At 35.1% G+C, this 25,936-nt stretch overlaps 1 protein-coding gene across 1 annotated transcript in view; it reads left to right on the top strand.

Moving 5' to 3' along the window:
• The window catches only part of myo7aa (myosin VIIAa), a gene marked incomplete at its 5' end in the record, with an annotated part of 37,358 nt that overhangs the window by 4,783 nt on the left and 6,639 nt on the right, over positions 1-25,936 (top strand). The window contains 34 exons of the mRNA XM_081373228.1: positions 147-268; positions 375-517; positions 1,271-1,384; positions 1,500-1,653; positions 1,771-1,847; positions 2,165-2,284; positions 2,362-2,504; positions 3,396-3,606; positions 3,689-3,824; positions 4,011-4,117; positions 6,477-6,614; positions 7,380-7,538; positions 8,723-8,815; positions 9,393-9,487; positions 9,861-9,945; positions 10,031-10,249; positions 10,336-10,653; positions 12,089-12,292; positions 13,495-13,671; positions 13,780-13,869; positions 14,856-14,983; positions 15,324-15,450; positions 16,335-16,454; positions 16,615-16,788; positions 17,726-17,953; positions 18,173-18,343; positions 20,403-20,520; positions 20,615-20,741; positions 20,819-20,988; positions 22,270-22,460; positions 22,621-22,745; positions 23,062-23,219; positions 23,993-24,146; positions 25,100-25,255. Coding sequence (XP_081229354.1) covers positions 147-268; positions 375-517; positions 1,271-1,384; positions 1,500-1,653; positions 1,771-1,847; positions 2,165-2,284; positions 2,362-2,504; positions 3,396-3,606; positions 3,689-3,824; positions 4,011-4,117; positions 6,477-6,614; positions 7,380-7,538; positions 8,723-8,815; positions 9,393-9,487; positions 9,861-9,945; positions 10,031-10,249; positions 10,336-10,653; positions 12,089-12,292; positions 13,495-13,671; positions 13,780-13,869; positions 14,856-14,983; positions 15,324-15,450; positions 16,335-16,454; positions 16,615-16,788; positions 17,726-17,953; positions 18,173-18,343; positions 20,403-20,520; positions 20,615-20,741; positions 20,819-20,988; positions 22,270-22,460; positions 22,621-22,745; positions 23,062-23,219; positions 23,993-24,146; positions 25,100-25,255 — 5,052 coding nt within the window. The remainder of the gene's footprint in view (positions 1-146; positions 269-374; positions 518-1,270; positions 1,385-1,499; positions 1,654-1,770; positions 1,848-2,164; positions 2,285-2,361; positions 2,505-3,395; positions 3,607-3,688; positions 3,825-4,010; positions 4,118-6,476; positions 6,615-7,379; positions 7,539-8,722; positions 8,816-9,392; positions 9,488-9,860; positions 9,946-10,030; positions 10,250-10,335; positions 10,654-12,088; positions 12,293-13,494; positions 13,672-13,779; positions 13,870-14,855; positions 14,984-15,323; positions 15,451-16,334; positions 16,455-16,614; positions 16,789-17,725; positions 17,954-18,172; positions 18,344-20,402; positions 20,521-20,614; positions 20,742-20,818; positions 20,989-22,269; positions 22,461-22,620; positions 22,746-23,061; positions 23,220-23,992; positions 24,147-25,099; positions 25,256-25,936) is intronic.

The following is a 25,936-nucleotide window of genomic DNA, read 5'->3' as shown; positions in this document are numbered from 1 at the left end:
AAACATTGTTCTGTTGAGAACTGTTAAGTGTTGACTGAAAGATTTTTTGGGGAACTATAAATGTTTAAATGGCATCGCTGCAAAAACCCTGTTTGGAACCTTTATTTTTAAGACTGTATGTTTACCTTTGTATATTTTCCCATCAGTGGTGAGTCTGGAGCAGGAAAAACAGAAAGTACCAAGTTGATTCTACAGTTTTTGGCTGCTATCAGCGGGCAGCACTCCTGGATTGAGCAGCAGGTGCTGGAGGCGAATCCCATCTTAGAAGGTAAGAGACCCGGGACCATCTGGAGGGGTTTGAGCTCTAAGAAAGCACATCTCTGTCAGAAACAAGCAAATTACATTCCGGTTTGTTTAATGACTTTACCCAACAGCCTTTGGGAATGCTAAAACCATCCGTAATGACAACTCCAGCCGCTTTGGGAAGTACATTGACATCCACTTCAACAAAAGAGGAGCTATAGAGGGAGCAAAGATTGAACAGTACCTTCTGGAGAAATCCAGAGTGTGTCGACAGGTATGAACAACTTTGAGTCCGAATTCTTTGGCTAATATATTACTGTTTAAAAGTTATGTATGTATTTGAAAAAAGTCTCTTATGCTCACCAAGGCTGTTTATTTGAATAAAAATACAGTAAAAACAGTAATATTGTGAAATATTATTGCAATTTTAAATAACGGTTTTCTATTTGAATATATTTTAAAGTGGAATTTATTCCTTTGATGGCAAAGCTCAATTTTCATTCTAATGCTAATTTGCTGCTCAAGAAACATTTCTTATTATTATCAATGTTGAAAACAGTAATGCAGCTTCATATTTTTGTGGAAACCATGATATATGTTTTCAGCATTCTCTGATGAATTTAAAGTTCAAAAGAGTAGTGTTTATTTGAAATAGAAATCTTTTGTAACATTATAAATGCCAATTGAACGTCATTGATAAATAAGACTTTACACTTTTGAACGGTAGTGTATGACATGTCAAAACATTGCATTTTGGTTTCAGAAAAGTTATGTTGGAGTGCACATTTCTAGAAAAACATAACCAAAATAGTCTAGACTTCTGGTTTTAGAGGGATTTACATATCATTCATTAATCCTTATGCGACTTTCTAGGGTCATAGGTCATACTTACCTGGTAGGTTTTCTCAGAACATCATTATAATTATAAACATAGCATTTTTACGATTAAAATAAAATCAGTCCAAATGGCAACATTTGTGAAACTTTTTAAGTTCTATAATTAGCATCTTTTCTCACACTCTTTCAGGCCCGTGATGAGAGAAACTACCACATTTTCTACTGTATGTTAAAGGGAATGACTCCAGACCAGAAGAAGAAACTAGGCTTGGGTAAAGCCGCAGACTACACCTACCTTACCATTGTGAGTGATGATCTTCAATGTTCTTTAATGCTTTAATGTTCTTGCTGTGCAGAATCCATGTTAACAATGTCCTTCAGATATACAGATGATATAACCTTGACCTGTCATAACTCAGGGAAGCTGCACTGTTTGTGACGGTCGTGATGATCAGAAGGAATACTCAAACATCCGTTCGGCCATGAAGGTCCTCATGTTCACTGAAAAGGAGAATTGGGAGATTTCCAAGCTGCTAGCCGCTATTCTGCACATGGGCAACCTGAACTACGAGGGTGAGTTTGCTTGGACAAATGCGTCTAATAAACTCATTTTGGCCATCACTTTTTCATTTCAAAATAGCCTGAAATTTTGTATTTAACAACTTACGGTGTTGTAAACTTCCTCCTCAGCTCGCACGTATGATAATTTGGATGCCTGTGAGGTTGTGCGTTGCTCAAATCTCACCACTGCTGCTTTTTTATTAGAGGTATGCCGCTAAATCATAAAGTCATAACATGGCTGCTGTTATGGGATTTAGATGCATGTTAATAATAATAAAAAAAAATCAGTCTTTGAGGTATCTGACATTTGACTGTTCTTGTTAATATGTATTAGCATGCTAGCACAAGAATGTGCAAGATCAGGTGTTTGTGTGCCCTCTAGTGACTAACATGGAAAGATAAAATTACTGTGATGGATTTAAGATTTCTACAGGGTGCAAAAAGTACAGAGAAAATGTATGCATAAGTTAGAAAATGACTTTTTGACTGCTTAAATTCATGTATTATTGTATGTTTTCATAAGGTGGACATGAAGGACCTGATGAATTGCTTGACCAGTCGAACCATAATAACCCGTGGAGAGACGGTGTCCACTCCTCTCAGTATTGAGCAGGCACTGGACGTGCGAGATGCCTTTGTTAAGGTAAAACCATCTCACACTTTCATCTATATAATTGATCCTGTTCGGTAACAGCATCTAACCAGCTGTGTGTCTCATAGGGTATATATGGACGCTTGTTTGTGTGGATTGTTGAGAAAATCAATGCAGCCATTTATAAGCCTCCATCCCTTGAGCTCAAAGTGGTGCGGAGATCCATCGGCCTGCTCGACATATTCGGCTTTGAGAACTTCACAATTAACAGGTAGAAAATATCACACACACACTTACATACAGCGCAAATCCTGCAAACACCTCATTATAGTGTCCCTGTTACACATAAAAAAAATATTTTCAAATTGAGTACTTATTCACTTACTTATGTCCTAATAATCATGCATATGATGGTTCATGACTACTTGTAGTCAAATTGTAATCAAAATATACCTTAATGCACTTTCCTGGTCTAATTGTGTATATTAACAGAAAAAAAATTGCCTTCGTAAATTCTCATTGAATTTTAAATATTTCTGAAGCTCCACCTCTAAAGCAACTTTCCCTTTCAGAGAATGTTGCCTTGACTTGACTTGTAAGCTTTGAAATGTATATTTGAAAATAATTAATGTATGAAATATTGTTAAGTAGGCCCGGTTTCACAGAGAGAGCTTAGATTAAGCCCGAATTAGGCCTTAGTTCAAATAGGGCATTTAAGTGGCTTTTATAAACATGCCTTAGAAAAAAAAAACTACTGGTGTGCATTTTGAGACAAAACAATGGCATTGATATATTTTAAGATATTTCAGTGCAAATTGCTTTCAGTTAAAACGGCTCAAACATGCATTTTTGTCTGGGACTAGCTTAAGCCTTGTCTGTGAAACACATTAATTATAAAAATTGTATTGAGTTATATGAATAAAATTAATAATAATTAATCTTTTTTTATATTTAATAAAAAAATAAATAATCAAGTAAATTCATTCTAAATGAAGAATAATTATATTTAATCATTTATATATTTAATAATGTTTAATAAATGTAATAATATCACACCCAGCTAAAATGTTTAGACATCTCCTGATATTGTACAGTCTCTTCGTAATGCTTTTGTTTGAGTAGTGTGATTGGTGGCCCTCATGCAGCTGTATCTCTCCTCCAGCTTTGAGCAGTTGTGTATCAACTTTGCCAATGAAAACCTGCAGCAATTCTTCGTCCGTCATGTTTTCAAGCTGGAGCAGGAAGAATATAACCTTGAGAACATTAACTGGCAGCACATTGAGTTCACTGACAACCAGGACGCCTTGGACATGATTGCCATAAAGCCCATGAATATCATCTCTCTCATTGACGAGGAGAGCAAGTTTCCCAAGGTGAGAGAGATTGCTGACTTGTACTGTACGTTCACATACTGTATCCTGTGCTCATGCTGAACGTTTCTTTTTCATATCTCAGGGTACAGACACCACCATGCTGAACAAACTCAACTCTCAACACAAACTCAACACAAACTACATTCCACCTAAAAACACTTATGAAACCCAGTTTGGCATCCAGCACTTTGCTGGTGTGGTCTTCTACGAGACCAAAGGTAGGTATTCTAGTCTCTTGCATAATTGTTTTTCACCTTGTGGAAAATAAAACATTGCAATCTTCAGTATACTGTATATACTTGAGCCATCAAAAAACTCCTAGAAACCACCCAGAGCATCCATGCACTGATGTAGTTAATAATAGTTATGTGCATGATAATAAATGCATTTATGTGTCTGTGCAGGTTTTCTGGAGAAGAATCGAGACACCCTGCATGGTGACATCATTCAGCTTGTGCACTCCTCCAAAAACAAATTCATCAAGCAGATCTTTCAGGCGGATGTTGCTATGGTAACGTCTTCATTTCATTTTGGTCTTTACCATACTCTTATAGTCTTTACTATACACACTAGATTAATTTCAACACTCCCTCGGAAGGGATGATACCGCCATACAGTGATGGTATCAGATGGTAATACCATGATAATTTGATATTGTACGATTACTATAATTATATATCATCTACGGTACTTCAAAAAACATTCTGTTACCATAGTACTCTTTGAGCATCTTTGAATATTAAAAATATATTAGGGATGCACGGATACCACTTTTTCCAGAACGAGTCCGATACCGATACTGTCATTTTTGATACCTGTATTTTCACTGCATTTGTAATTTTAAATGTATTGGTGGAGAAACCAAAAGAATATAAATCATATTTGTTGGCTAACTTAGTTGGCTAAGTTATTTTCATGCTTAATTAAAGGTGCTCTAAGCGATGTCACACATTTTTTTAGGCTGATACATTTTTTGTCACATACAGCAAACATCTCCTCACTATCCGCTAGCTGCCTGTCCCCTGAACACACTGTAAAAAAACACGGTCTCTGTAGACAGCCCAGGCTCCACAAACGGCAACAAAAACAAACTGGCCCAGCCTGGACCACGAAACATAACAAACCGTGTTCCAGCCAATAACCGACAAGAATGATTTGTGGGTGGGGGTTGGGCGGTTAGTGCGCGTGCACCTGAAGGGGGGTGTGGGCAGTGGAGGAGAGAGAAGCATGAAGAGGGAAGTTAGCTAGAGGAGAGATATCCTAGACAACGACAACGACTAACATTAGAATTATATTCTCTTGAATTTTGATATGGACGACATTTTTCATTTAATAGTACAGCACATATTTAGAGCTGCTCCAGCAGTGCTCAGTTCCAGCTGAGGATTGGGTCAGTGGTACAAATGTTTAGACACAAGTCAAATATCAATTATTTAATATATTTTTTAATATTACAATCGGATGGACTAGTTCACATACATGCTTCCCTCTTTCTTTCTGTGTTTGTGAAATGTGGTGCCAGTTTTTGTGTGGTTATGTGTCTGCTGACAGTCTTGGCAAAGCAGGTTCACTCCATAAGGTAAAATCGTGGTATACGACTAGTAGTTTACACTAACTAATACATAGTTTATGCTGTTAATAGTAGATACACTGCACCTGCTTCCAGTGTTTTTGCTAATATGACTGAGAATGACAATTACTAGCGCTTGTCCATTAAATTGGTTACAAATAAATAAAGTAAAAATCATTTCAAAATTCAGAAATCGTTTTAATATGCTGATCCGCTGTTCAAGAAACATTTCTTATCATTATCAATGTTGAAAACAGTTGTGCTGCTTAAAAATTTTTCTGGAAACTTTGATACATTTTGTTGATGAATATAAAAGTTCAAAAGAACAATCTTTTGTAACATTATAAATGTATTTACTGTTTCTTTTGATCAATACATTTTTGATCAAGTACACAGACTTGAAGAACTCTACTAACTCTTTTCAGCAACTGCCTCATGCTGCATCCAAAATCGCATACTATATAGTAGGTACTACATTTGTTTTTAAAACTTACTTTGCGACCGTTAAAAAAAAATAAGTTCTTTATAGTATGAATGTGTGTAGTATGAATGAAATTCGGACGTACTACATCCTCCATGTTGTCGTTGTCACGTGACCTACTGTGTCAGTTGCGTAGCTTCACTTCCATTCATAAATCCCATTCTGCTATAGTAAAGTGTCCACCGTATGCACACTTTAGAAATTTGCTGGAAGTAGTAGGTCATCCGGGTACTTTTGGCCTACTGTTTTATGAATACTATGAATTCGGATATACTACTTGGCTCACATACTGTTTTTCGCCTACTATATAATATGGAAGTAGACATATTTGGATGCAGCATTAGTCTTTTCTTAGCAACTGCATAAAAATCATCAGAGCACTTTGATAACCACACAGCAACTTCCTGGCAAACACCCACAACAACCTAGCATCTTGGGAGCAGGTTGGCACAGACAAACACCATTAGAAGTGTCTAGCTATATGAGCCTAAAATGTCATTCACTTTTTTTTATGACACAACCCAGTTTGAGCTTTAACCCTTTCCACCTTTTTTTGTTCTCCTAAGTAGACAGAAATAATATGACCTGCATCTGTCTAGAAAATACAGTATATCTGTCCAACACAGTTCCTGAGGTGAGACCGTTTCCCGTTTAAGGATGGAAGAGCTCGGAACAGAGAAAAACCAAAGCAAATATTTCAAATCAAAATGAACCCAGTCGTTTCTTGACAGGTTCAACCCTAAAAACAGTCCTGACCCCTGCTCACCACTCTTCCTGGCCTTCTTTTTAAAGCGTGTGTGTGTGTTTCCTGATGCACAGGGGGCGGAGACCAGAAAACGTTCCCCGACTCTGAGCAGTCAATTCAAGCGCTCTCTGGAGCTGTTGATGCGCACGTTGAGTGTGTGTCAGCCGTTCTTCGTCCGCTGCATCAAACCCAATGAGTTCAAGAAACCCATGGTGAGTTAAACCAGTAAAACTCTAGAGCTAGAATGCTAAATCATAACCAGTTACACTTTACAATAGGGTTTCATTTGTTACCATTAGTTAATGCAATAGCTAACATGAACTAACTATGAGCAATATATTTGACAGCATTTGTTAACGTTTGTTATTGTTAGTTAATAAAAACTATACAATTGTTCATTGTTTGTTCATCTGAGTTCACAGTTCATTAAATTATGATACAACTTTTAAAAATGTATTAGGGAATGTAGAAATTAACATTGACTAAGAATAATAAATGCTGTAGAAGTATTGTTCATTGTTAGTTCATGTTAGCTAATGTAATGTAGGAATGTTAACAAATGAAACCTTACTGTAATGTGTTAACCCATAACTTAACTGATGATATTGGAGAATAAAAAATACTGATGTCAAAAATATATTGAAATGTTGTAAAACTATAAAAATGTTATAAAAATATAAAACAAAAATATATTGGAATGTTTTTCAATTTCTAAAGGGACTCTTTTCTTGAATGTTATTTAAGGATAATATGTTCTGTATATTTATTTATTGCTCATTGATTTGCTTTTGTCTTATTTTACACAGTTTAACTGTTCAAAATCTGTGGTATATTAAGTGTCTTTTATTTCCAACTTCAAGAATGTACATTTAATGATGTTTAGTGCTTTAATGTTTGTTAATGTTATTAATTATGATAGTTATTTTTAAAGTTGCCGCCAAATGTTTTTATGAAATAATCTCTCCATCTTTCTCCAGCTCTTTGATCTTGAGCTGTGCGTGAGGCAGCTCCGGTATTCTGGGATGATGGAAACCATCCGGATTCGCCGGGCCGGATACCCCATCCGCTACACTTTCGTCGAGTTTGTGGACAGATACCGCGTTTTGATGCCCGGAGTGAAACCTGCTTACAAACAGGCGAGTTAATGAATTCACTGTCTCTAGAAGAGGGAAATGCAGTGTGCTTCAACTAGTCTTTGTGTAATACATGTTTTTGACCTTAATATCATTTTATTTCGTTCTAATAAAGGCCTTGTGTTGGTTAGTGGAAAGTGGGCATAACATTTTTTTAATTTGACTGATCTCAAATAAAAAGGTCATCCATTTTTTTTCAATACTGCAGTGTGACGCCTATATATATACAGTGCAATGCATAAGTGGATACACCCATACTAAAGTTGACTAAAAAGAGGAATAAAAAATCATATTTTGGAAATTGAACGTAATGCCTTAATTTAAAAAATTTGGAAAAATCCAACCTTTAAGGACACCAATTTTCTTTGTGAATGAATAATGTATCGTAAATAAATAAATGTTTTTCCTTAAAATACAGGGTGCATAAGTTTGGACACCCCTATGTTAAATTCCCATAGAGGCAGGCAGATTTTTATTTTTAAGTATTTTTTTTTTTATTTTTTTTTTAGGATACTATGCATCCTGATAAAGTTCCCTTGGCCTTTGGAATTAAAATAGCCCCACATCATCACATAGCCTTCACCATACCTAGAGATTGGCATGGTTGTATTTCAGTTAGCCTAAAAGCTAGTTTGATTTGCATTGAGAGATGATCTCATGGAAAGTACCCCATGCCAATCTCTAGGTATGGTGAAGACTATGTGATGATGTGGGGCTATTTTAATTCCAAAGGCCAAGGGAACTTTATCAGGATGCATAGTATCCTAAAAAAAAAAAAAAAAAAAAAAATACTTAAAAATAAAAATCTGCCTGCCTCTATGGGAATTTAACATAGGGGTGTACTCACTTATGCACCATGTATTTTAAGGAAGAACATTTATTTATTTACGATACATTATTCATTCACAAAGAAAATTGGTGTCCTTAAAGGTTGGATTTTTCCAAAAAATTTTTAATTAAGGCATTACGTTCAATTTCCAAAATATGATTTTTTTATTCCTCTTTTTAGTCAACTTTAGCATGGGTGTATTCACTTATGCGTTGCACTGTATATATACACACACAAACACTACTGTGTCTAAATACTAAAATATATAAATTGATCTTGGTGTTCACCAAAACAGTTTGTCATCTACCCTCATATTATAATGCTTTCTTGACCATTTTTGGTCCTTTTTTTCCTTTAGGAGGACCTAAGAGGAACCTGTCAGCGTATCGCTGAAGCCATATTGGGCCGTGATGATGATTGGCAGATGGGAAAAACAAAGATATTCCTGAAGGTACTTAAAGCAGAACTAATATCTTATTATAGAACTACCAACTACTTATAACAATAAGACACCATTTGTGAAATGCTCTTCGCAATCAATTACAGAAGGCAATATTTAAATAATAAATAAAAAATATGATTCTTTACTTAGGTCATGGAAAAATAAGCTCATTGTTGTTGCTGTTAAAAGAACATGTCAGGGGATTTTATGCAGTCGTGTCAAACTTAGACATTATTGACCTCAATATCCGTGTGTGTTTTTCTGCTGCCGGAAACGCTGCCCTCAGCCAGAGGTCAAAGATCAGGAACTAGCTTGTCCATTTCGAAACTGCCAGGATGAGTTTTCCAGGGATTAGGTTTTATCACACCTTCCAGTTCTCTAAAACAGGAAATCCAACTCAGCAGGAAGGAAGAGAGGGCAGTGTCAATACACGTTGACAGGAAGTAACGACACCAGCAGGATCAGCACAGATACAGATCAATATGAGCCTTACTGAATGATCTGGTGATCAATGGAACATCACAGGAGCGTGTTTAAGTTTATAGTTAGTTATTGTGTCCTTTAAATACTTCTCTACCTTTGTCAGGACCACCATGACATGCTGCTGGAAATCGAGAGAGACAAGGCCATCACTGATAAGGTCATTCTCATTCAGAAAGTTGTCAGAGGATTCAAGGACAGGTACGAATGACGGCTGATGTTTAGTTTGTGTTGCAAGAACTCTGGGGGAATATGCTAAAAATGAATTACACCCAGTGTTTACTTGCATTTGTTGTCTGTGTTGTTCGATACACTTATGCAAATCACATAACGGCACAAACACACCACAGAAACATCATCTGGTCATCATTTGATGAATTCCTGCTGCCTTGATTGCTGTAAAATGTGCAAAATATATACCTTTAAATAAAAATGCTTACATTTATGCATCAGTAGCAGTTTCATCATTGGTAGAATACACATTGGTGTAAAATATTTCAATACAAGCATTTCAGTTTTTTGTGCTGAAATGTGCTACAGACAGAATAAAAAAACATGGTCATCTTTCCCACAGATCCAACTTCTTAAAGTTGAAGAAATCAGCCATGTTGATCCAGAAAACATGGAGGGGTTATAACTGCCGGAAGAACTACTCAGCGGTTGGTCTCAAACATTCTCATATACTGTACAACTATGTGCAATTGTGTCCCTCCAGTATCTTAACACTCATTTCCTGTCTGGTAGATGCGCGGTGGTTTCTCACGTCTGCAGGCATTGTATCGATCTCGCAAACTCTACCAGACGTACCATGTTACGCGACAGAGAATTATCCTTTTTGAGGGCCGCTGCAGAGGATACCTGGTGCGCCGGGCGTTTCGACACCGTCTTTGGGCCGTCATCACCATCCAGGCGTATACGAGGGGAATGATCGCCCGCCGACTCTACAAAAGACTCAAAGGAGAGGTGAGTAAGACCGGATTTATTTTTTAGATAACGATATACGGTTTTATGATATAGAAAGCGCATCACTGTTTTTCCATCCATCTCAGTACCGGCGGCGTTTGGAAGCGGAGAAGTTGCGATTGGCTGAGGAGCAGAAGTTTAGGAACCAGATGAGTGCCAGGAAGGCCAAAGAAGAAGCCGAAAAGAAGCACCAGGAACGATTGGCACTGCTGGCGCGAGAGGATGCCGAGCGCGAGAAGAAGGACCGAGAGGAGGCGCGGAGGAAAAAGGAAATGTTGGACCAGATGGAGAAAGCTCGACATGAGCCGGTCAACGACTCTGATATGGTGGACAAGATGTTTGGCTTTTTGGGAACCACAAACTCGTTCCCTGGTCAGGAGGGTCAAGCGCCTGCTGGGTTTGAGGTGAGGATGTGGATCTGTCGCTTTTACAATCTAAACTAGGTGTGTTTGACTTCATGCGGCACTGCGTCTACTTGAAGCAGTGCATGCCAGTTAGTCATTTGTTCGCCATCACAGTACCTCGAGAGCAGTCGGCTGGCACATTCTTCGCACACTGCAAAAGATTCATTTCTTATTCAATATTTTTGTCTTGTTTTTCAGTACAAATATCTAAACATTCTTAAATCAAGATACATTTACTTGATAATATAAAATAAAATATTAAGGATTGTTTTCTGGAAAATGTACTGTATCAAAATTAAGCAAGCAAAATTTACGTTTATTTTTTTCCTCCTCTTTGGCAGATATTTTTCTTAAAACTCGCATAATTTCCACTGGTGCTCATAAATCCATATTTTTATAAGTTTGTAATATCAGCGTGGTAACACTTTACAATAAGGTTTCATTAGTTAACTAGATTAGTTAACATGAACTGCACTTTAACAGCATATATTCATCATTGTTAATGTTATTTCAACATTTACTAATACATTATTAAAATCAAAAGTTGTATTTGTTAACATTAATTAATGCACTGTGAGCTAACATGAACAACTGTATTTTTATTAACTATCGTTAACAAAGATTGAAAAACAGTAACAAATGTACTGCTGATGGTTAGTTCATGTTAGTTAATACATTTACTAATGTTAAATGAAACCTTATTGTGAAGTTAATGTTATTGTATGCCATGTTTATCAAAATAAATGTGATAAGAAGTATAGACTCCACTTTATTGGTATTTAAATAGCATATGCTCAACTTTATTCGGTAACACTTTACAATAAGGTTCATTAGTTAACATTAGTTAACTTCATTAGTTAGCATGTACTAATAATAATCTTTGTTCATGTTAATTTAAACATTTACTAATACTATATTAAAATCTTGTTAACATTAGTTAATGCACTGTGAACTAAGATGAACAAACAATAAACAGCTGTATTTTTATTAACTAACGTTATCAAAGATTAACAAATACAGTAACAAATGTATTGCTCGTGGTTAGTTCATGTATGAACCTTATTGTAAAGTGTTACCCTTTATTCGTGTATATGCAGGTGCTGTACTAAGCAGTACATAAAGCATTACATGAAAACACCTGAAACATCTGTGTATTTGACAAATATTGCAGCTAATCTACTTAATCTGCAATAAACTAGGCAAACACCATGCGAACGCTACAGGAACCAGAAAGTGTCCAACTTCACGTCTCTGTTTTCATGTCCTCCCCGACTGCTAGCAGCAAATCTCTCCTATTGGTTAAATCCAGCCCCAACCCATCACACCTTTTGTTTCCAGAGACACAAGCTGAACTAATTAACCAGCTGATTAACTGATCCCTCACCTCATTAATGAGTTGATTAACTAAGCTCCGGTGTAATTGTGTTTTCCTCAGGACCTGGAGCGAACGCACAGGGAGCTTGAGGAAGAAGACCTGGATGAAGCTCTTCCTCTCCCAGAGGATGATGTGGAAGACTTGTCGGAGTACAAGTTTGCCAAGTACTCTGCCACATATTTCCAGGGCACGACCACTCACACTTACGTGCGCCGCCCGCTCAAACAGCCGTTACTGTTTCACGAGGACGAAGGAGATCAGCTGGTATGTGACTTTGACTTATGACACTCAAACACACTTTAGATGTTAGAAATTTGTCTTATGTTGTCTATGTAATGATGCTGTCTTCTAAGATGCCTGCATTTCTAAAGGAAACATTGCATGCATCCTTCACATAGGATTGATCTATCTGTCTGTCCGTCTATCTATTCAATATTTGTATAAATATACTATACATGTATATAAATACTATATATAAAAACTTTATAGCTTTTTTAAAACAAATGTAAATGTATATTTTATATAAAATACATATTTTAATAAATATAAATGTATTTAAAAGTGAAAATATATGTGAACATAATATATTTATATACACATACATATATATATTTATATACGTATATATGTGTATAATATATGTGACATATATATATATATATATATACACGTATATATTCAATATTATTTAGTAATTGAAAATGGCTACACATTAAAAAACTATATTATAATATATATATATATATATATATATATATATATATATATATTATGAAAAGCTATGTATAAAAACTCTAACAATTCAGTCTCATTTGTTAACATTAGTTAATGCATTAACTAACACGAACTAACAATGAGCAATACATTTGTTACAGTATTTATTAATCTTTGTTAATGTTATAAAAATACTGTCGGTCATTGTTTGTTCATGTTAGTTTTTTTTGTAATGTATTAGTAAATGTTGAAATTAATATTAACTAAGATTAATAAATGCTGTAGAAGTATTGTTCTTTCTTAGTTCATGTTATCTAATGTTAACTAATGAAACCTTTAATGAATATTTTCAAAATAAAATATAAATAGTAAAATACCGAATATTTAAATATATAATATATTTAAAATATTTACATGTACTGTAGTATATATTAAATTACATACCAATTATATATAATTATATAATATATATTTTTTTAAATATGTATACAGATATGCTTGCATAAATACATTTTTAATAAATATAAATGTTATATATATATATATATACACACAGTGTACATATATATGTATACTCAGTATTAGAACGTATATACATTTAAATGTTTTATGATAAATATTGTCTAAATATTGAATATTTTTACTAACTTGTATGAGTATGATGACTTGATATATGAATGACTTGATATGATATGATGTGAATGAGATTTAATTGTTCGTATATAAATGTTTGTGTACTCCTCATCCTGCAGGCTGCTCTGGCCGTGTGGATCACGATTCTCCGGTTCATGGGTGACCTTCCAGAACCCAAATACCACACGGCCATCAGCGACGGCAGCGAGAAGATTCCTGTCATGACCAAGATCTACGAGACGCTTGGCAAGAAAACCTACAAGAGAGAACTGCAGGCTCTGCAGGGAGAAGGAGAGGTACTGGAGACAAAGAAAGAGTGATTACTAATACACTGGGATAAATGAGGCAACATTAATGCATGTTTTCATGATTTATAAGTCACTTTATGCGTCCATCTCTTACAGAACACTCACATTGACAGTCACAAAAAGAGCAGTGTGCGCCACAAGCTGGTGTCGCTCACCCTGAAGAAGAAGTCGAAGATTACAGAGGAGGTGAGTGATGCTGTTACCATGGTGATTTTATCATGGTTCACCTCCTTATTCCTTTCTTTCCACAAGCTCTCTTTTGGTTTTTGAACTCGGTGACCCTCTTAAGACAGTGATTTCACAGGTATGAGCCACTGCTATGCAGATATTCATTCCCCTGTCAGCAAAGGAGGTTATTAGGTGTCATGAACTTTCCTTCCACCAACCAGATGTGAAAGAACCGATCGGCTATTAATCGCACAAAAAATAACAATTAACTGGATGAAACCACAACCACCAAAAGTGGGTCACTGGATAAAAAACCTTAGATCTGTCTTTAAATGGACACACAACATTTTTATACAATGTAGACACCTGTTATTATGAATCTTGATGCATTGAAAATGAACTGATCTGTATGGAATTTGAACCCATTCCCCTGCTTAACCTTTTATTTAAGTCTCCAACTTCTCTTATACATTTTCAGTGTTTAATGGTGACTATTATCTTGTCTGGCCTAATGTTCCCCTTCTTACTCCCTAGACGTTTAATAGCCAAAGAGGGGCGTAACACCATCTCATCATGTTTTTTGTGTTTTCTTCCATTTCTTTTGCTCTATCATGGATGCCGGGCCACTGCTTTTGTCAGTGAATGTTTAGCTCATTGTTAGTAATTTCTATAAAATTAAAGTTTAAAAAGAATAACCAATCAGCTTCCTCAGAAACAAAACATCTTGACTTTAAAGAAGACTGATCGATTTAGTAACTTTGACCTACTGTACTATAGCTACGTCTTTTAACATGTTCATTTAAATGAGTGTACAGTTGCTATATAAATGCTTCATTCATTCATTCAAATAAATGTCCATCTTTGTTGTGGCTATTTTGGTGGATTGCATTTAAAAAAAATATATATATTTATACTTTTATATTTCTAGTGCTTTATCTGATGTATTTTGTTCATTTCAAATCTGATCCTGATTTAAAGTATTTTCCTCTTTTTTTTCTCTGTAGGTTACGAAGCGTCTGAATGATGGTGAATACACAGTCCATGGAAACAGCATGCTGGAGGACCGACCCACATCCAATCTGGAGAAGCTACACTTTATCATCGGCAACGGCATCCTTCGCCCAGGCTTGAGGTCAGGCAATGGGATATGAAACAATATAATATACATTTAATCACCCACACACAAAAAAGAAATATATATGTACACACACACACACACACAAATATATATATATTTATCTAATGGCTTATAAATCATAATACATGTTGTTTTCGGAAAATGTAAAAATGCAGAAAGTTCTGTGTGATGGGTAGGTTTAGGGGTAGGGTTAGTGTAAGGGGATAGAATATACAGTTTGTAATGTACAGCATAAAATTCAGTGTCTATGGAAAGTCCTCATAAAACATGTAAACCAAGTGTGTGTGTGTGTAACAACATCCCTAAACAATCCTCTTCCTGCTGTTTGTTCCAGAGATGAGATCTACTGTCAGATCTGTAAGCAGCTGACCCAGAATCCCTCTAAAAGCAGTCACGCCCGCGGATGGATCCTCATGTCTCTGTGTGTCGGCTGCTTCGCTCCATCCGAGAAGTTTGTGAAGGTGAGAAATGCTGCTTATTTATAAACTCTTTTCTTTTGTCACTCTTCACACTATCTTCTCTTCTTGTTTCCTCTTCTTACATGTAGCTTTATCTGTGATCGGTGCATCTGTAATATTTCAACCACAGACAAATACTTTAATAATTTCTGGTAAATATTTAGGTATTTACTAATATATGGGTACATTTATTTGACCATCAGAGACTAAAGAATTGATATTGAAGGTGTATTTTCTTTTTTTTTCTTTTTTTTTCTTGAAATAGTGAGAAAAATTGTATTGTGAGTTTTCAAGATTAAAAAATTTCACTGCTGTCAAAATGTATTATAGAAGTACGTGCTTTGACTTTGCCAATATGTCCCTTGCCAATATGTTTGCCGAAATTAAGATATTTTAATGTGAAAGCAGCTTCTGACACTCTCTAAAGTTTCATTAAGATACATTAAAAATAATTTGAAATATATATCTGTCATCTACTGTTTTGCAGTGTTTATAACACCTTTAACCTTATTATTTATTATTCTCAGGTTAGGTAAACTATATTGAGTCTGGCCTAAATTATAAGCATTTTAAATTACTTACACTTTGGTCTGAAGACATCTCTGTGGTTCGTTCTTGCTCAAAGCCTTACAACACTAAAAATCAAAGCCTCGTTAGTATTTTGTAATCAAATAAATTTTAATATTGTAATCAATATATTTTTTTATAAAAAAAAACAAAAATGTAAAGGCAAAAAAAAAATTTTAGTATAACAACATTATTATATCGTGCACACAATTTACTTAAAACAAGGGAACAAATCAGTAAATCGCCCCAGTGAGTTTCCGGTGGTTAATTCTGACCAATTATGATTATGATTATTGAAAGTTCAGTATGTCTTCCTGTAGTACCTGAGGAACTTCATCAGTGAGGGTCCTCCGGGTTACGCTCCCTATTGCGAGGAGAGACTGAGGAGAACGTTTGTGAACGGGACAAGAACACAACCACCATCCTGGCTAGAGCTTCAGGTATCAATAACTGATTTTATTGATGATATCTGCTCTATTAATAACCAGTATAGTTCTGCTGCTTTTTTCCATGCAACAAAAGTTGCCAAGTGACTCTGTCAAACTCCAGGCACAATAACAGCAGTCCATATGATGTCTTCTTTTCACAATTTTATCCAAGGCCACAAAATCAAAGAAGCCGATAATGCTACCTGTGACGTTTATGGACGGAACCACAAAAACACTTTTGACGGACTCTGCGACCACAGCCATGGAGCTCTGCAACGCACTGTCCGACAAGATCAGCCTTCAGGATCGGTTCGGCTTCTCGCTGTACATTGCTCTGTTTGATAAGGTACACTCACTCACAGCCAAGATCGTTTTGGTTCAGTTGTTGTGTTCTGTTGTTCATTTAACCCTATGAAACCTACTGTATCATATTCGATACGCAAATTTCTAAGGCTTCTAAATGATCAGCATGACCAAATCTTGTGGAAAACCTGCTTCACGCAATCTACTTCATGCCTTCTGTCGTCTGATTGATAGTTTATGCTGTTATTAGCAAGTAAAAGGCCTTTTAGTGTAATTCTAAAAACGTCCACCTTAAGGTTCACGTGTCTTTACTGATTTTTATAAAGTGAACATAAGAATAACTTTTATATTGCTAGTAATATTTCAGGATGAAAACTTACTGGATTGAAGCAACTTAGGTTTAATTGATTATCCATACATCTTTTTTTTTTTTTTTTTTGTGAAAAATCATGTTAAAATGTGAGTAATCTATCAGGAACCTTTATTTGTTCGTCCCTTAATCATCATTGCATTGCATTGTATGTTTTAAAACCACAGAGGTTTGATCATAAAACTAAATATTTTAAATATTTATATTTAAATATAACATTTAAATATTTTACTAAGAATATTATTGGCAGAAACAGAATGACAGCTGATATTTATATGCATTTTTTTGCAAGTACTTGCTATACTTTCAGAAAGATCTCACTGGTTTATATTACAAGCTATCAGAATCTTACTTTTTGGCCATATAAATATCTGCACTAAATTGCTTGTTTTTTTTTTTGTGCTTAATAAAATTCAAGTGTTTTTCTCCTCCATATTCTTACTATATCATACTATATGAGCCATAAAAATCAGTTTTTTTTTCTTCTTGTAGATTTTTTTACAAATATTTTGTTTAAAGTTTCAATAAACATATATATATTCTGACTGTTATTTTATATGTCAGGCTTTACAGGGTTAAGAAAGCTTTTTTTGGACTCTATTTGTGTCAGGTTTCGTCTCTGGGCAGCGGTAACGATCACGTGATGGACGCTGTTTCCCAGTGTGAGCAGTACGCTAAAGAGCAGGGCGCTCAGGAGCGCAACGCCCCCTGGAGGTTGTTCTTCAGGAAGGAGATATTCACACCCTGGCACGACCCAGCGGAGGACGCCGTCGCTACAAACCTTGTCTACCAGCAGATCGTGCGTGGCGTCAAGTTTGGCGAATACCGCTGTGATCGGGTATGAACCTCAGACACAGAAAACAAGTCAATAAATTGAGTTATCATTCACACTATATTTCTAAGGAGGGAATATTCTCTTTCTCTGCATCTTTCTCTTTTGCTTTTTGTCTGTGTTTTGCTACTCTTCTGTTTCTCCTTTTCCTCTTTTGATTATCTTTATTTGTCTTCGCACATCTATTTTTCTTGCACTCTTTCTGTATCTTGTTTCTTCCGGGAGGAGGAGGATCTAGCGGAGCTGGCGTCGCAACAGTACTACGTGGACTACGGCTCTGAGATTCTTGTGGAACGCCTGTTAAGTCTGATTCCATCCTACATCCCGGATAGAGAGATCAGCTCGGCCAAAACCGTGGAGAGATGGGCTCAGTTCATAATGGCTGCACACAAAAAGGTTGCAAAAGTTCATCTCAACAGTCACATGAATGGACTTAAAGGGATAGTTCATTATGTCATCATTTACTCACTCTCAAGTTGTTCCAAACCTGTATGAATTTCTTTCTTCTGCTGAACACAAGAAGATATTTTGAAGAATGTCGGTAACCAGACAGTTGATGGACCCCATTAAGGTCCATAGTATTTTTTTTTTTTTTTTTTCATATTTTTGGTTACCCATATTCTTCAAAATGTCTTCTTTTGTGTTCAGAAGAAGAAACAAACTCATACAGGTTTGTGTAAATGATGACAGAATTTTCAATTTTGGGTGAACTATCCTTCTAAGGCCCATTCACACCAAGGATGATAGCTTTGACGATATTGATAAAGTTATAGTTGTAAAAATTACTCTGAATGAAAAAGAATATCAGAGTCCACACCACAACTATAACAATGACGGGACAGAGAAACAATATAGTTAGAATCACTTTAACAATGATTTTTTTCCAGCCGATGAATAAGAAGATAACCTGTATTAACTATAATAACTGTAATAACTATAACCTGTATTTTTTTCTTTACGTATTTATGTATTTGAATGTATGTGATTAGTGTTTTATGTGAGGCACCATGCCCCACAAGTATAAATAAAGCTCTAAACTAAAAAAAACTAAAACATTGGCAGCCAATCAGAATCCATCCTGCTTTAGAGAGCTTTAGCATTTTTTAGTTATCATTCTTGGTATGAACAGGCCTTAGATGTGATATTTGGAATGGAAGACTAGTCTACTGCATACTGTGTTGTATATTCAGTAGTGTATGCTACCTGCTATTTTTTTTAAATAGCATGCAGTATGACATGATAAATGTTTTAAAGAGTAATGTGCTATATTGTGCCACATGATTTCACTAATTGCATTCAGCAAGTGGCGTCCAGTCGAGAAAATCTCACAATACTTGTCAAGAACATCTCCAGGTCATATTTCACCCAAAAACAATAAAAAATAAACATAAATTATATATATATATATATATATATATATATACATATACATATATCTTGACAAGTATTGTGAGATTTTCTCGACTGGACACCACTTGCTGAATGCAATTAGTAAAATCATGTGGCACAATATAGCACATTACTCTAGTATAAAATGAAGAGAATGAGAATCCAATTAGTTGTCACGAATAGGCTTTAAAACAGAAATCTTAAAAAAGGCTTAAAAATTGAAAGAAAAATTCATTTTTGCATAAAGAAATGAAAGCCTATTTTAGGGCTCAGGCCATATTTTAGACAAAAAGAAATAGAAAAAAAAAAGAAATTATGTTTTGCATTAAGAAAAGCCTATTTTAAGATCATTAAGATTTTCTATATTTGTGTCATTATTTTTCAAGAAAATTGATTACATTTGAGAAAAAAATCTCATTCTCTGTATAAAATAGCGCATATGAGAAAAATGATAAAATCGGAAAAAGAAAAGAAAAAAAAATTGGATAAAATGTGTCCTAGAAATGTTTTTGTTAGACTAGCAATTTTTTGTCTTAACTTTTGGCAGTTCGGTCAAATGAGTCAAGAAAAAAACCCTTTCAGTGTTATAAAACACTGCTGCTAATATTACTGTCGGTTCATTCGTCACAAATGGAAATGGAAAGTCATTGCAGCACATTGCATTGTGGGATACAGTATCTCACAGTGTACTTCGGTTGAATTCTGCACATTTTTGCAGATGTACTGTAGTAAGTATTTAATGCAAATAGAAAGTAAACACCATGCACAGTATACACACTGCATACTTCTTTCCTTCAAAAGTAGTAGGTAGGATGTCATTCTGAACTCAGTCATCGTGATGTACAGTATTTGAATTGTCACACTACAATCAAAGAACTAACAATGAAAAATACATTTCAACATTGACTAATACATTATGAAAATCTACATTTATTTCTGATAATATTATTTAATGATCCTCAGCGAACATGAACTACCAATGTTTTTTTTTTACTGCGTATTGCGCATTGTTAGTTTGTAAAATGTTAGCGTTGTTAGTAACACATTGTGTTGTGTGTGTGTGTAGGGAATCTACACTCAGAAGAGGGTGGACCCTCAGAAAGTGAAGGAGGAAGTCGTGGATTTTGCTCGTTATAAGTGGCCTTTGTTATTCTCAAGATTCTACGAGGCCTTTAAATTCTCAGGTATTTCTTGCACAATTTATGTCACATTAATAAGGTTCTTGTGTTTTGTTCTGCATGTTTACAGATGGCTTTGATATATTGAATCTGTTTGAAGGTCCTAGCCTACCCAAGAATGACGTGATAGTGGCTGTAAACTGGACAGGCGTTTACTTTGTGGACGAGCAAGAGCAGGTTCTTTTGGAGCTTTCTTTCCCAGAGATCACCGGTGTGTCCAGCAGCAGGTACGGGTTTCACAGAGACTAGTTTGGAGGTTTGATATGATTTGAGCTTTGAAGATAAAAGCCTCTGTGTTTTCCAGAGGGGGGAAGCTTCAGGCCCAGAGCTTCACGTTAGCCACCATCAAAGCAGAGGAGTACACGTTCACCTCTAATAATGCAGAGGACATCCGGGACCTGGTGGTCACCTTCCTAGAGGGTCTCAGGAAGAGATCCAAGTTTGTTGTGGCCTTACAGGACAACCCCAGTCCAGGTTAAAGAAGCACAAACACATCGTTTCAATGGACTTTTACACTTTTTTTTCTTTCATTTAAACAAATAAATCTTTAAAATACATGTCCAGATTAAATTTCAGACAAAAATCAATAGAAAAAAATGAAGAAATTATATTTTGCGTAAAGAAAATAAGGCCTATTTTAGGGCCCAGAAAGAAAAATATATTTAATTGTATCTTTCATTACATATAATTGTATATTTCATCCTAAAATCAAAAGAAAAAATTATGAAATTTTGCATTAAAATAAAACCTATTTTAAGGCCCATATTATACTTAAGCCCAAAATCAAAAGAAAATAATATGAAATTATATTTTATATGAACATAAGCCTAAGGCCCATATAAAATAATTTTTTGCAAGCCTATTTAGGGCCCAGATCATATTTTAGTCCGAAATCAAAAGAAAATGGCAACGCTTTACAATAAGGTTTCTTTTGTTAACATTAGTCAACTAGAACTAACAATTGACAATACTTCTACAACATTTATTAATATCAATCAATGTTAATTTCAAGATTTACTACTACGTTTTTAAAATAGAAAGTTGTATTTGTTAATAATAGTTCACAGTGCATTAACTTGATGTTATTAACTAACATTAACAAAAATTAATAAATGTCGTAAAAATATATATTGCTCACCGTTTCCTTGGCTTTTGGCTTGCTTAGTTGGGGACATTTAATACAATTAAATGTCTTTTATTTATTTATTTTACAATTACAATGGGGACAATATTATTTTCTTCTAGAAACAAACTTTGTTGTATTATTTTCATGTTACCACTGTGAAGCTGCTTTGATACAATCTGTATTGTAAAAAGCGCTATATAAATAAAGGTGACTTGACTTGATTTGTTAGTTCATATTAGTTAATACATTGACTAATATTAACAAATGAGACGTTATTGTAAGATGTTACCAAAAACATATGAAATTTTCTATACATAAAGAAAATAAAACCTATTTTAGGACCATTAAGATTTTTTATGTTTGTGTAATTTTTTTTTTCATGACAATTAAGCACATTTAATGAGGAAAAATATCTCGTTTCTCTATATTAAATAATAATAATATTTTGTAATATATGATATAATAATAAATAAACCTTTCTGGTCACAATACATAAAATTGTATTTTTATTTAGTTTTTTATTTATTTTACTTTATTTGATTTTATTTCTGATTTACATTTGTTTGACATTTCTTTAGCATCACTTACAGTCGTTCTCTTCCTTCATGTAACTCATTCATCCTGATCAGCTGGCGATGATTCGACGTTCCTGAGCTTCCTAAAAGGCGACCTCATTCTGCTGGACCAGGACTCGGGCGAGCAGGTCATGACGTCAGGCTGGGCCCACGGGATCAACGACAGAACCAAACATAAAGGAGATTTCCCTGCCGACTGTGTTTATGTGCTGCCCACAGTCGTTAGACCTGCACCTGAAATCGTGGTACTGATTTTTTATTGTATTATGTTCAGAGGTCGTTGCATATTTATCATTTCAGTCTTGTATGATTCATGTCTCTTCTTAAACCTTCTCCCTTTCTCTGTCCCTGTCTTGTGTTCTCTCTCTCTCTCTCTCGTGCACTCTCTGCGACTTTACGGCTCAGGCTTTGGTTACCATGACACCAGACCAACGTCAGGAGTCAATCCGGATTTCCCATGTCCCTATAACGGAGTCGGAGGAGAGGATAAAGCCGTACACTCTGGAGGAATTCTCATATGACTACTTCAGGTGAACAGACACCACTTCTGTCCCTACATCGTTTTAATGTAACCTGTTTTAAATAATAAAATACATGGTTATGCTGCAATCAGGACTCTTATTAGAAGTCTTTACTTTTGAGTTGATTTTAAAGGCAATGCAAAATTGTTCCTATTTACTTTCTTAATACATGTTCCTGGTCTTATTGTGCACTATTCATCATTGCAGGTTATGCTTAAGAAAATACCATTTAATTTAACAAATAAATCAAAGAATATACACAATTAACTCATGCAAATACGTATACATGACCCTCATTGACCCTGGACCCTCTCCACTCATCCAGGCCTCCTCCCAAACACACTCTCAGTAGAGTGATGATCACCAAGAACCGCGGGAAGGACAAACTGTGGAGCTGCACTCGGGAACCCATCAAGCAGGCCCTTCTGAAGAAGTGTGTGGGCCATGAGGAGCTTTCCCAGGAGGCCTGCATGGCTTTCATTGATATCCTTCAGAAAACAGACACAGACGCATGGAAAATATTATTCTTATCTTTTTTTTTTTCATATTTTGCTTGAATTTTTTTTCCAATTTTTTTATTTTTTCCTGAAATATGACCTGGGCCCTAAAATAGGTTTTATTTTCTTTATGCAAAATATCATTTATTTTTGTTTCTTTTAATTTTGCCCTGAAATATGACCTATGCCCTAAAATTTGCGTTATTTTAAACATTAAATATTAATTTTCTTTTGCTAGAGAGTAATGTGATTTAATTTGGTTTTATTCTGAAAGTCTCCCTGAGGTGAAAAGCAAGTTTTAAATGTTGTTTATATGTCTATGTGGTGTTTTTAATATGTTTTAAGAAAAACCATGTTCGAATTCAGAAATCAACACCATTGCTGAGCATTTTCTGCTTAAAACTGCAGTGAACCAAAGTCAGTCTCAAAAACGCGGAGTCTCTTTGAAATCACTGGTGTTTCTGACGTCACAAACTGCCTTGTAACCAATCAGGTCAATGTGTGATCGTCTGAGCTGGTTTGAGTGAGTGGAGACAGGGCTAATTTGCATATTCATAGAACTGTGTATACTAAATGAGGGAAGCGTGTAGAGTTACATTCAAGCTATTTTAAGACTTTTTTTTTTAATATGTCATTTTGGTGATTAAAGATGAGTTTTAAGGGATAACATTATTGACTACAGGGGGACTTTAACACTAGAAGTTCATGAGTGTTATCTTCTTTCTGAACGTTAATCATCCTTGACCTGCTCCCCTGCACCTATAATGAAATATATGGGCGATTATCCATCCAAGCGGACACGTTCTGTGAACGAGCTCACGGATCAGATCTTCGAGAGTGCGCTGAAGGCGGAGCCTCTTAAAGACGAGATCTTCTGCCAGATACTCAAACAAATGACTGACAACCATGTCAAGTATGTCCCTCCTTTAGACGCTGTGATTTCTTCCAATGACCACTACTGTTTTGAAAGAAGTCTCTAATGCTCAGCTGTTTTAAAATGACCGTTTTCTATTTGAATACATTTTAAAGTGTAATTTATTATTGTGATGCAAAGCTGAATTTTCAGCATCATAACTCCAGTCTTCAGTGTCACATGATTCTTCAGAAATTATTCGTGCTGGGCAACGATTAATCGTGATTAATCACATCCAAAATAAAAGTTTGTTTACATAATATGTGTCTGTACTGTGTATAATTATTTTGTATATATAAATACACACACATGCAAGTATATATTTAAGAAAAATGTATTTATATATAAAATATTTATATAATAAATTATGTATAAATATATACAGTATATACATGCAAATATTTCTTAAATATATACATGCAAATGTGAGTATTTATACAGTAGTCAACATTTGAAGTGGATCAAAAAAGTTTATCAAAGTTGTCCTAAGACAAGAACGGCTATTGTTCAAAATTCATGTATAACTTTGATGAAAGGTTTTGATCCACTTCAGATGTTGACTACTACAAAATACAAATACAAAATAATTATACACAGTACACACATATATTATGTAAACACAAACTTTTATTTTGGATGCGATTAATCGTTGCCCAGCACTAATTATTGTTATTATCAATGTTGAAAACATTTGTTCTGCTTCAGATATTTTTTGTGGATACATTTTTTTTAGGATTAGATAGATAGATAGATATAGAGTTTTCAAATGAACAGTGTTTATTTGAAATATAAATCTTTTGTAACACTATGAAAGTCTTTACTGTCACTTTTGATCATCCTTGCAGAATGAAGGTTTTAATTTCTTAATGACCCCAATCTTTTGCACAGTATTGTATGTTCTGCTCGCTGTCATTCATGATTGTTTAAATGCAATGTTTTGTCCGTTTGTGTAGGTACAGTGAGGAGAAGGGCTGGGAGTTGCTTTGGCTGTGTGCCGGTCTCTTTCCTCCCAGTAACGTCCTCTTACCACACGTCCAGAGGTTTCTACAGTCGAAGAAACATCACCCGTTGGCTCCTGACTGCATGCAGAGACTGCAGAAAGCTTTACGGTGACAACACTCCCTCACCTCACGTACAATTGCATGTACTGTATATGCACAAACAGGCATGCATATATTGTATCTAGAGCCTATTTATATCGCAAAGATAGTCGTATCTGAAGTAGCATATATACTGTACCACGAAGAAGAGCCTTTGCAAAAAAGACTTCTTAACGTACAATTTAGTCCATGTCAGAGGCATTTTGTCTGTCAGAGAGAACAGTAAATGTACAGTAGTGTGCCTGGTTTGTTGAACTGGCTTAGAAGGGCACTTCTAAGACCGCTTATTTATCTTATTATATTTTTATTTCTTTGTTTTCAATTCTTTGACAGTTTAGAATGGTTACAGCTGTTGTCTTCCTTCATATAACTTATTTATCATGATCAGCTGGTGATATTTCACTGCTTTTGGAGAAGACAACATAAACTCTCAGACATATGGTGCATTCAAGTCATGTCAGAAAGATCATATGTACGACTTGAATGCACATGTACACCAAATTCGACAAAGCCATAATTATGTGTTAATTATTGAAACTCTTTGAGCCCCAAAGTAGGATGTGTGAGTGAAAAAACATGGCAGAAGAAATGGAATGAAGGTAAAAGAGTAGCAAAACTCGAAAGCATGTAGATTTTAATTTGAGAACTTGTACAATAAATATTCGCACTTGTACGCTAGAATTTACACTC

Source organism: Scardinius erythrophthalmus, assembly GCF_964197995.2.
Source record: "Scardinius erythrophthalmus genome assembly, chromosome: 8".
Taxonomy (NCBI): Eukaryota; Metazoa; Chordata; class Actinopteri; order Cypriniformes; family Leuciscidae; genus Scardinius; species Scardinius erythrophthalmus.
This window is presented reverse-complemented; position numbering and strand designations above follow the sequence as displayed.